General features: G+C 35.8%; 1 protein-coding gene across 1 annotated transcript in view; it reads right to left on the bottom strand.

Annotated features, from left to right (window-relative positions):
* Positions 1-11,932, bottom strand: part of LOC110820475 (ARM repeat superfamily protein) — a 32,683-nt gene extending 20,751 nt beyond the window's left edge. Inside the window, exons 1-16 of the mRNA XM_088211917.1 lie at positions 11,595-11,932; positions 11,300-11,482; positions 10,623-10,836; positions 10,411-10,512; positions 10,191-10,308; positions 9,933-10,106; positions 7,607-7,774; positions 6,865-6,920; positions 6,679-6,768; positions 6,444-6,589; positions 6,138-6,220; positions 5,906-6,034; positions 5,747-5,809; positions 5,329-5,497; positions 952-1,091; positions 759-851 (exon numbers count right to left, since the gene is read on the bottom strand). Of these exons, the coding sequence (XP_088068043.1) occupies positions 759-851; positions 952-1,091; positions 5,329-5,497; positions 5,747-5,809; positions 5,906-6,034; positions 6,138-6,220; positions 6,444-6,589; positions 6,679-6,768; positions 6,865-6,920; positions 7,607-7,774; positions 9,933-10,106; positions 10,191-10,308; positions 10,411-10,512; positions 10,623-10,836; positions 11,300-11,459 (1,905 nt within the window). The 5' untranslated portion in view covers positions 11,460-11,482; positions 11,595-11,932. The remainder of the gene's footprint in view (positions 1-758; positions 852-951; positions 1,092-5,328; positions 5,498-5,746; positions 5,810-5,905; positions 6,035-6,137; positions 6,221-6,443; positions 6,590-6,678; positions 6,769-6,864; positions 6,921-7,606; positions 7,775-9,932; positions 10,107-10,190; positions 10,309-10,410; positions 10,513-10,622; positions 10,837-11,299; positions 11,483-11,594) is intronic.
* Positions 11,933-12,496: the final 564 nt, after the last annotated feature.

Raw genomic sequence — 12,496 nt, 5'->3', positions numbered from 1 at the left:
GAACATTGACGTCCCAAAAGATACAAGAAATTTCAATCATGCAGGTAGTTTAACTAATGGAAACAATTTCCATGACAACAACCCTTCCCATCCAAAAAACAGGAGAAAAGGAAAAACAGAATGGAAGTTCCAAGAGAGATTTCGATCATGCAAAGATTTAAATTGATGAGCCATAACGATGAACAATATCAATTTTCCGAGAATTAAAGTAATGCAAGTCATACTATGATTAGGCTTTCAGAAATTTGGAGGCTAATGGCAAAAAAAATGCTGTGTCAGAGTACTGGAAAACTAATTCGTTTTAATGGGAGATATCAGCAAAGAAAGAAGATAATTAGCTGCTAAATAATTTGATAAGCTTATTTTTAGTTGTGCATGTGTCAGGATCTTCTGTTATGTTTTCAAGGTGACAATTTGTTAGACATTTTAATGTTTATGGCATGCCTCCTGCTTCATGGCACTTGAATTTGATTGAATAATCCATAACCGCTCACTAAAATAGAGACAGTTCCTATTTTTCACTCACGTAGCAGTTATTATGTCAATATTCTGTAAAGATTAATTCCGATCTTGTGGTAATGGAAAAAAAGAAGAATTTAGAAAACATTTCTTGAATATTTTAAACTTTAGAAGATCGATGAGTTATCTCTTAACAAACCCACAATACTAACTTATCCCCATAACAATACCCGTAGGGACCGTAACATTCCTTCTCAAGTAATAAAGCAACTAGAAAAGAATTTGACATAAAAATTTACCTTTTCTTCATTGGAGAGAGCAACAAGATTCTGAAAAAATGGCCACTTGACTTCTTTTGCTGATTCAAGTGCTGTTAAACTTAGCCTCTGTGTCTATAGTTTATTATAGCAGACAAACAACAGTCAATATGCATGGCTGGCCTATGAAGGTGGCCCTAAGAAACCGAACCTAGCAATTAACATATTAACAAACCTTTGGCTGAATTAGGAGTAGAGGAAACATCATAGCAGCAAGTTTCTTTGAATAATCAATATCATTATGGTAGCCTGAGACAGTAATCTTCATAATTGAAGCAGCAACATCAACAGCTAAATCTATGTCATCTGAAGAACCTGCGCATGTTGAAACAATAAATTACAAAGAAGACTGATACAAATCCAAAGACGAATAATAAAACTGCTTTTGTATGCAACAAGGAGGGGATTAAATTCCTCATTCCAACTTGAGGAAGCAATCAACATGCGGTCATGCTAATAGATGGAGAATATTTTGTCTCCTTGCAGATCCCCCAACAAGGTGAGAATGTTGTCTCCTTGCAGATCCGCAACAAGGTGAGGATCTCTCTCGGGTCTTTTATTGCTTAAATTTGAAATATAACCAAAAATTTAAATACTCAATAAATCCAAAACTTTCCAATTTAACATTCAAATTTTAACAACTCAAATTTAAGACACTTAAAATCAAATATAAAAATTTTAAATTGTTTAATACATTTTAATATAAAAATTGAAATCTTTATAGGGAAAGAAGAATTATTAAAGATTAAGAAAAGTACATCACATGAGGACAAGTTGTCCTCGAAAAATAAAGAAGAAAATAGAAAAAGAGACAAGTTGGGGAAACAAAAAGGAACTAGAAGAATCTACGTGTAAAACATTCAGATATGATAAGTACATGATACTACATCCTTTTATTTTAAATAAAAACGTTGAGTAGCATATTTTATTATTTAACTATTTTAATGAATTATTTAACTAGTTGGTATTTATTATTTAATTAGGTAATTTTATGTAATTAGAATTATAATATAATAAGATTTATCATTAGTAAGTTAAAAATTTTAAAAATACTCTAACTGTAACAACTTAAATGATGAGAAATAAATTATTATTTTTTCCTAAAATCAACATGGTATCATAATCAAATAAAGTTATTTTAGTGTTTTAAGTTTAGGGTTTCCTTAAAATAGCACAATATACTGGGTTGGTACTCATTTATCCATATCTACTTTTATCACCACCCCAAACAGATCCGGAGAGAGAATCGGGGCCAGCGTCTGACCAGAAGACTGACCAGCTGCCGTTGCCAATCAGCTTCTACTTTCCGGCTTCAACTTCCTGGTCGCCAATCAGCTTGCTTCGGTTTTTCCTTCTACAAGATCGCTGCGCCTCCGTTCCAGATCTGGTTGGGTAACAAGACAGCTGCTCCCGCGCAACCAGGCGGAGGAAGACAGCTCTGCGTGCGGCATAGAGGAAGATTGGCGCACACAGGTGTCAGATCTGGTCTGTTCGGAGAGCGAAGGAACTGCGGACGGCTGGAGAAGAAGGCAGAGTGGTGCTCAACCAGCTCTGCAGGCGGTGGAGAGGAAGATCGGTGCGTGATGGCCAGATCAGGGCGTCAGCACATTGGATCTGTCCGGGAAAGAGGAGTTGCGCATTTTTCAGGTGCGATTTCATTAGATCCGTGCCGGATCTAAGCAGGCGCAAGCTTCTGTGCCGATTCTTGGCGATATTTCGGCAGCGCGTGGTGGCTGGCAGCTGCAAGAGCGGTGGCGCGTGATAGTTTGCTGGCGGCTCGTATGGTGCTCCGGTTGAGCTCGAGCTATTTTTGAGCTAAGCCCAAGCCATTTTGAGCCGGACCAAGCCGTTTAGAATTGGGCCAAACCATTTTGAGCTTGACCAATCTGTTTTGAGTTGAGTCAAGCCGTTTTGAGCTGAGTTCGAGCCGTTTTGAGTGCAGTCTGAGCCGTTTTTTAGGCGACTTCGAACTGTTTTTTGAGCCAAACCTGAGCTATTTTTTCAGCCGAATCGAGGCGAGCTACTGCCTGAAAGATCTAGTTTCAGTTTGCAACTTGGTCTGCAAGTTGGGCATGTGTGATATTCTTGCACCAACTTGAGAGGGGGTGTTGAGTAGCATATTTTATTATTTAATTATTTTAATATATTATTTAACTAGTTAGTATATATTATTTAATTAGGTAATCTCATGAAATTAAAATTATAATAAAATAAGAATTTTCTAATTAGTAGGTTATGAATTTTGTAAATATTGTAAGTGTAACAACTTAAAAAGTAAGAAATAAAATTATTTTTTCTCCTAAAATCAACAAAAAATAATATCAATTTACAGACACCAAGGAGGTGCAAACTCGTATGCTAAAATATTTACATATCTAACAAAATATCAATCAGGTTCCCAAGATCCCCACACCTTTAATGAAAAAACATAGTTTATAAGCAAGGGTCAGTTTATAAGCAAACAGACACCACAAGAGGATATGGTTGCACAATTTTGCATCCCTCTTGTTCAAAAAGCAACCATTAATCAGAATCCTACCACTCCTAATCACTTGTCCAATGGTAAAATGCATTCTCCGGCTGCTCCTAAGCAAAACAAGCCACTCTAGGCGAATAACATAATGATGTAGTACATGATACTACATCATATAGTAGTACTTAGCATAACATATTGTAAAATATATTGTATATACATAGATAACATATATTGTAAAATATATTTGTAAAATACACAACATATAATATAAAAAGCCTTATAATGTCTCAAAATATGTTATATATAAAATATTTTTTAAGAGGAAAAAGGAAATTATATAAATTGTAGCGCCCTCTACCACCCATGTATAGAACAAACAAAATTACAAGGTAGATCAGTTATCATAAGGCTGCCCGAATCAATCCCATTAAGGAGAGAAAGATCTTCCGACAAAAAAATACTAGGTCCGGAATCATAGGTGTCTAGCAGAGAAATTAGCAACAAAACCATCAAAAACTGTTGCATTTTCTTCTGTCCAAATTCCACCAAATGGAAATGGGTATGAGACCTACAATGGTATCCCTACATCCACCAGCCTGAATCCACCCCCCCACCCCAAAAGCTTTCAATTCAGCAGGTATAGAGTACTGATCAACACTGGATACCAATGAGCAGATAGCTGAGCTCTAACGCCTTCTTCCTTCCATACACGAGAAAACAAGATGGCAGGGGGACTTATTGTCTTCAGAGCAGAGTGGAAAGGATATAGTGATCATGCAACCTCTCTTTCCCAAATTATCAATAGTCAGAATACAAACCCTAGGCAACTTCCCATATGAAAAAAATCAGGGTCACTTTTCCAAGGAATATTATCTTATGACTAGCACAGGCTGTTACTCTCTTCTTGCAGAAGCTTTAAAGTGTCAATGAGCCTTTGGCGAGGAGGATGAAGTAAAGAAGCTTTGTAGAGAGGATGGCCCTTTTTTCATAAAGTAGTCACATATGGCAATTACGTTCCTAAGAATTCCCTGACCCCTCTGTTTGCATGGCGTCAAGCTCAAAAATTTGCATCCTAAGATTTGATGCTTTGGAAACTGCACAGGATAGGATTTTCAACCTCAACAATCTCACAAAAAAAATAGGGAAGATATCGGTAAATGGTTTTTCTTTTACTGGACGCTAAGAAGGTTGTTACCACCTTTCATTTCCTGTAACTCTGCTATTGTCTGTGTTGAAACTTAGTTGAGCAGTAGAGGAGCTCAATCAGTTTCAAGCTATGGGCTTGGGATGGGGTGAGGGCATCTGCGAATTTTGAACATTGGTTTTTTTTTTATCCTCTACTCAGACTTTTGGTTATCTGGAGAGCAGAACAAGATAGCTTTTGACGATGAGTTTTCCCAGCTGTAGAATCTGCAATAACTGACTTCAAACTCTTAATCTATGGTTCTCAACTTGCCTAATGTCTTATGCTTCAGATATCCACATCTAACATAAATTTTGCAGTGTATCTAGCATCTGTACAAGGTGGCAGCCTCTTGTAGCGTTGCAAAATAACACTTCTTTTTACCCAGAAAAAGGAGAAGCATTAAAGCATGCAATCCATAAACCACGTAAACAAATTGACTCATGTTTCCTCGGCCAATTAAGTAAATATAAGAATTCAAACAAGAAGTCTCTTAGAATGGAGGCTGCAACTACAAGATCTTCTTGCAAGAATATCTTGAATTCAAATTGTAATTCACTCAACCCAGGTTTCTGACTGTATATTTCCAGATGTATCTCTGCCAAGGACTTCACACCAGAACCTTTTGATAGAGGTTCCGATGATTTATACCCCCATAAGCCCACAACTTGGAAGACTCTATGGAAGCTCAACATCTTTATAAATAAATAGAAAGTATGTAATTTGGAAGTTCTAAGTAAAGAAGCAGCTAAAAAATCATGCTATGGTTCATGACTCCACATGAACTTTTATCAGTTCTAACAAATCAAGAAACTCAAGTTTTCTTCTCTGTACTTCGAGAGAAAAACATCAATAGCCATAAGTAAGGAATTTTATAGTAAAAGAATATCCACCTGAAGTCAGCATTCTAAGACATCTTTTCAGGGTGTGATGCAAAGCTTCAAGAAGATCAGAGCAGCTTATTCTTTCAGACAATTGATTGAGAGACAAAGATGACTTAACAACAGCAAGATCATCATCGCGAAGCAAGCTCAATATAGCATCTTGAATCGGAAAAACATCCTGAAAATGGGGGTGAAAACAAGAATGTTTAATAAGTAACAAATAATAACCCTAAAACCAATGATCAACAGATGTAGTGTTTGTTGCCAACCAATATTAGACAAAAGAATATGAACCCACATATACATTGAGCTCCAATTTACACAAGTCAATTCTCCATCCCCCAACCTAAACATTAAATAAAAAAAGCAAAAAGATTTGCTAGAGGCTTGAAATACAGAAAACATAATGCAATGCAACAGGAAGTACCTGGGCATCAGCTGCAAAGTCAGACATGTTTAAACCAGAAAGAGTAGCACATCGTACGGAAGCCTAAGTTCAAAAGAAAGAATATGAACGCTTGACTACTACAACAAAGGAAATAAAACTGATAACAAATTGCACCTCCATAAAACAGCACAGATATACCTCTGGATGGTGCAAACCGAACCATGCTTTTGAATTTGAAATAGACAAGGACGAATCCAGATTTCCATCCAAAACTTTACATAAATTGTCTAACATTCTACCTCCTTTCCCCAATTGGATTTTGGTGTCCTATTAGGAAAATGAATTAATATAAAAACAACCTGAAGTACAAGAACATAAACATGCACACAAAGATGCACATAGAGATAGAGAGACTGCTAGGTCAACTGACCTCCAGGAACTTGTGAACCACTCTACGTAGTTCAGAAGGGTAAATCTTGTTGATAACAACCAAAGTCTTTTTGGCCCAATTTCCTAAAAAATTGTCCAGACTTGCAGTAAGCAAGAGCAATAAGAATAACAATGTATAACTATACAATCATAAAAAAAAAGTGTCTTTATTAAAGCTGGTGAAAGTGGACAGAAAAAACTCAAATAGCAATCCAAATAAATATTTGGAATGTGCATGAAAAGTAGCAGCTGGCATATCCAATACCAAATACCAAAAGACAACGTTGTATAAATTCTAATGATATACCTGACTCTGATGAAACAGGATTTCCTTTGCAGGATAGCCTCATGCAGGATGTCAAGATCCTAAAGACTACATGGTCAACCAGATTACTCATAGGAACAATCTCCATTACTGAAGCTAAAGCGCAATAGTATGAATCACCAGCACAACTGCAAAGGAGGGAAATCAGTTTTCATGGACCAAACAATGCAAGATATCTATCAGCCAACACGAATAGAACCAATAAGCAGGCTCACACCTGTGATCAACCAGAGATCCCACAAGCACAGCAAGGAATCTCTCAATGTCAAATTCGCGAGTCAATCCAAGAAGAATTTGGGACAGATCCCTTGAAAACAGAAAGTACAAGAACCTCAGAAACAAAACAAGTAAATGACTTGGGGCAAACAGAATTAAACGTATGCTGCTGTAAGTCATGGGCTACCTTATGTCCATTAAAAATCCCAAAGCATTCTTAGGGAGCAAGTTAACAGATTGCAGCTGCAAAAATATTCGCAAACAGAGTGAGAAGGGATATAAAACTCAAATTGTGTCTGTGCATTTAGAAAAAGGGATTATTTTTTAATAAAAAACTGTTGATAAGGATTTCATGCTAAGTAGAATACTATATTATTTAGAGTTCTAATAGTATAATTATATCATATAATTAGAGTTCAAATAGAATAAGGATAATTAGTCTATATATATCTTCTAAATGTAAACAAAACATGGAATAAAAATTAGAAATTTATTTTCTCTAAAAACTTCAAAAACATATGGGGATAAAAGACATTTAATAGATATTAACTTCCGTTATAAGCGTTGACCAAACTTTTTACAAGAAGGAAGTTCAAGATATAATATAATTGGTTAGTTGCTAACTAAAAGGCACACTGACCACCTATTACTTGAATTTCCTGTCCCCATAAATAACATTCTATAAAAATTTAAAACCAAAAGCAAATGTTTAAAGCTTTAAAACAAAAGGAAGTTTTTTTCATAGTTAATATACAATTAAGAAAACTATATCAAACACGTCAATTCGCCTTTAGTAAGAAGATAAATCATAATAGGAAAAGAACTTCAGGTCAAGCTACTCATAAACAAATGTCAGTCCCTGAACATAAGAAAATAACCCATCAGGAAAAGAGTGTATGGCCATGCTACTCATAAATACATGTCAGTACCTGAACAAGGTTTATTAGAGCCAAAAGTGCCAACCAAAGCCATTGTTCGTCACCCAACTTGGCATATCTGCTAGCTATTTCAGCAATTGATCGAATCCAATGTTTGACAAGATTAGAATTCAGTTTGACTTTCTCTGCTAGTAAACCCACTATTATCAAAGCACCGGCCTGCGCACATTAAACAAATGCTTCAAATTCAGAGCGACCAAGCAACTTCATCATCAACCTAAACTATTCAGAAAATATAAACAATCAGTCAGCAAGTTGAGTATATTAAATCTGCAAGACAAGTCCAAAAATGATATAAACAAAATAAAACAGGCAGTCTCCAAGAAAGCAAGCAGAAATGAGACATGCAATAAAACAAGCTTCCAATAATAAGACACATTTAATACACCACAGACAAAGTGGGCTTTCTAGGTAAAGCCTGTAAATCCGGCACGCGAGAGCCTCCTCTAAGTGGCCTTCCTCATAGCCTCTACTTGAGAAGTAGCCAGGAAATCGATCTACTTCACTAGTGCCTCCGCAAGATTGAGGTTGTTCCGCTTAACGGCCTTAGTGCAAGCGGTCTACACGTGCATGAGATGAATCTTGTTCTCTTCCGAATCCATCAGGACAACTAGGTGAGTTGATTCAATAGTGATTGGAATCCCAAAAAATGGCATTGGCGAGGATGAAAATGCTTCCAAGGTTGAGGTAGAGCATGAGCTTTTCAAGTGCTTATTATTGCTACCTCGTTGGACGATAAAAAATCCAACTGGATCAGCACTTGAGAACGGAATCTAACAATTACTTTTTTTTAATAATTTATGGACTTGTCTAAACTAGTTAGCATCTGATAATTTTAAATGTCACATTGCATTTTAATCCCTTCTCATTACCAACCATTACCACCATCACGTAGCACCTTCTAATTGATCTACGTGTAAGTTAATATCACATCAAATGTCATGTAGCATTAACCTATGCATGGGTCAAGCAAGTGTCATGGGTCGACACCTACGTTAGCATTAACTTACGCATGGGCCAATAGAAGGTGTCGTAAGTTGTCAAATTTGACACGTGACACCTAACTTAGCAATGTTAATAGTTGATAACAGGAAGGAACAAAACTACAGGTACTAATTTTACCAAAATTTGAGGTAATTTGAACAAAAGTTAATGGTACATGACTAAATCATATTTTAGCATTTGTTTATTTATTTAACATGTTTTTTTGTTCAAAGCAGTCTTTACCTCAATTTTATACCATATACTGAATAAATGGGTTTTGGGCATAAATGGCGCAAGTAGATCAAGATTTACATTTCTTTGGCTTGTTTTGCTGTAATAATTAATGGGTCCACCTCATCTTTTTTAAAGGCTACCAAAGGTCTCAAACAAGGTGACTCTCTATTTCATTTACTTTAAATCATTATTATGGAGGCACAAAACAGAATGTTAATGAGGGCCAGAGATCTTGATATGTTTAGAGGGTACAAAATCGGGCGTAGGTGACAACGCAGAAGAAGTGACTCATTTATTTTTTGCTGACAACACGTTATTGTTCTATGAAACAGATGATAGGAATCTACTTGACATCACGTGCTTCTTGAGCTTTCAGACAACATCCAATCTCAATATTAACATTGCAAAAGCCCAAACGGGTGAGAACGGGTGATGGGAGAAATTCTAGTAGTTTGGCTAGCATTCCAAGGTGCAAACATATGAACCTTCACATATCAAATGCCTGGGTTTACTGCTGGAGGTCTCAAATTGGGACCCTGTGGTTGTAAGGTTTGAACAACGATTGTCTCCACGGAAGCATCACGACCCAACATCCCTACTGCATGTCTTTGATAATCATACCTTTGAGTGTGACCGAGAAAAATGGAAATCAATGCAAATTCTTATAGGGTGACTCCAATTAGAGGAAGAAGTACCACCTTGTGAGCTCAAAGGATCAAAGGGTGACTACTTTCTTTCTCGAAGAGATCAAAGGATTCCCTCTTAATGAGCTCTTACCACCTCTTACAAAACATGAATAACTATATGATCTAGGTTGCAATAAAAATGTATAGAAATAAATGGTGCAAATTTCTTTGAAATAAGAAATAGATAATGCAAATATTGCAAAATGTTACACAAGTGTCTCATACTACACTGATAAGATGAAAAAATACCACAACAATATATGAGGATAAACAATCAAAGAAAAATATGCAACATAGAGGGTCATTTCTCATAATATTGAATTTTAAGCCACTTCAATTTGCAATCGCTTCTTAGCATACCTCAAATCAAAACATCCACTTAAATTAGCAAGAGTTAAGTCCATAAGCCTCACCTGGTGGTCTGAACCTCCATTAACACTAGCTTTTAGTCCATAATCTAAAAATCCATAGATCTTTCCCACGACACTACTATTAATGGTTGTCATAGAACCCAAAACTTCAACAAAAACTGCTGTGCAGAAGCTTATCACAGGCCTTGAAAAATTAAACTTCTTCTTTGGAGATGCCTGCACCACGATAGTTATCCATGTGACACTCACAAATCCCAGCAAGATAATCAGCAAATACTAAATCATTATTGAAATACTCACATAATCACATAAAGCCTCCAAAACCTCCACATCACGGATACATTGTTGTACTATTACTGACCTAGGGGGTGGTGCACCTGATACTTTAACACCATCTAGAAATTTCCATTTATTATCTCTGCATTTCCGACAGAAATCAGAGCTTATAAAATTTGTAATGCCATTGTACATATTTCAGCTGGATAACTGAAAAGAGAAAGGAAGTTTATGCTTTGCTCACCTTATGTTAAGTAGCTGAACTATTTTGACAAATGCATGTGTATCATGGTATGGAAGAGCACATAGAATCAAATCATGAACATTGCATTCGCGTTCATGAATCCTGAAATTCCAATCATTACGAAAATATAGATGAAGGCAACAGGAATATCTATATATTATACAAAAAAATGACATTTGAATTGAGCAGGTGTTGTCCAAGACAATACTCACTGATATCTTCTAATCAAGTACTCAAGTGTCTGCAGAGATGCAGGTAAATGGAGATAACCTGAGAGTAACTGTAAGTATAAACTAATAGATTCATCGATGCGACTGTTCTCCTCATTGTTCATCAACTCTCTATCCAATTCTCTAGTTTTATTACTAAACAAGTCATTTTTATAGTTCCTAAAACGCTCATCTGCTTTAACAAGTGCTTCAAGACCTGAAATTTGCATTACACACACCACATACTCAATTAAGCCAATTTACAACATCAACAAATCTGTATATGAATAAATACAAAAATCTTGCTTGAATTTGAAACACACTCATAACGACTTCAAGGTAAGTGAAGCAAAGATAAATAAAGGTTCAATTCTTAAACTGTAGCAAACTCAAAACTCTTTCGCTGAAAGATTGAAACTGTAGTAAATTCAAAACTTTATTTCTGAATGTGAAACAGACAAATAAGCCTAAACATGGAGTTTTTTTTTTTAAAAAAAAAAAAAGCAAAAATCAAGTCTTAGAACTGAACTAAGTTAAAACCAGTATCAGACGGCTAAGTTAACTGCGATAGTTTGCTTGCACTAAACACATGATTATTCGCAGACCACCATAAAACATATTCTGAAAGGACGATTTTCCCTGACAGACAAACAAACAAACAAACGAGTAACCTAGCTGACCTGAGAGGGCAACTCCCAAAATGGAGTCGATATCAATGTCGGCAGCATCTTTTGGACTGTAGAGAATGGACGGGCGAGTGAAGGGCCTCTTGATTGGGTCCGAACCAACTTGTACCGCGGATTTGATTCGTTGTAACTGTGAAACTATTGACGTGGCCATAGCGTTTAAACCTTTCTGTAAACCTATAAATCTATGGAGGATTAGACACCATATGAAGAAACCAATAGGGCAAACAATATCACGACACGCAAACAGGCGAGTAAAACAGCGAATACAACGGGAGATTGAGTTTACGCAGTTGAAGGAACTTGCGGAGGGATGAGACGCTTGCCGCGGGGAAGAGAAAAAGACTCGATAAGCTACAGTTCAATGATGCGTATGTTGCCCGACTCCTGAGAGAATTCGCGCGGATGAGACTGTGTGTTTAGAAGAGAGACGAGTGAACGATCGGTGAGAGCACCAAAGAGAGAAACCTTTTTATGCGTTAGAGAGAAAACTGGCAGGACTCGAACTCAGAGAGCAGCCGAGTAACAATAATGGTGGGGAGAGTGTTGGTAGGGATGGTGCTCCCGGCGGCTTAGCGAATGAATTTGGGTTTCTCTGTTTTCTCTGCGGTTGGAAGGTTTTAGGTACTAATACTTAAACCTCTTTAATTTAGGGCGGCAATGCGCTGAGCTGCCCAAACGCACCGTGTTCCTAGTTTATTTTGTTTAAATGCTAATTGAAATAATGTTTAAGTTAGTTTTAATCACTTTTTTTCTTAATCTGTGCACCTAATATATAAAAAAAAATATAATGTGATTAAGTTTTTAAAAGTAAAAAAAATTATATTTAATAAATTTCCTTTATTTGAATATTTATTAATATTATCAATATATAATAATTAAAATTATAAAGTAATAAATTTTTAAACAAATAATTATTTATTTATGTAAGTAAAATGGTATGACCATTTTTTATTTAAATTAAAAATTCAGATATTTTAATTAATTATTTGATTTGAGGGAATAATTTTTCAATAAGAGAGGCGTATAATGTAATAACTATTATATTACATATATTAATATGTTTTGTTTGTTAATCACAATTATATAATTAAAACAATTATAAATATATTTATTCATAATATTTTTTTATTTAAATCAATTATATCCCCAATTTACATTATTTATCCCTAACATATTTTTACCCTGAGA

The sequence above is a fragment of the Carica papaya genome, chromosome 9 (assembly GCF_054855325.1).
Source record: "Carica papaya isolate Zhongbai chromosome 9, ASM5485532v1, whole genome shotgun sequence".
Taxonomy (NCBI): Eukaryota; Viridiplantae; Streptophyta; class Magnoliopsida; order Brassicales; family Caricaceae; genus Carica; species Carica papaya.
Note: the sequence above shows the minus strand (reverse complement) of the source record. Positions and strands in the feature narration are given on the sequence as shown.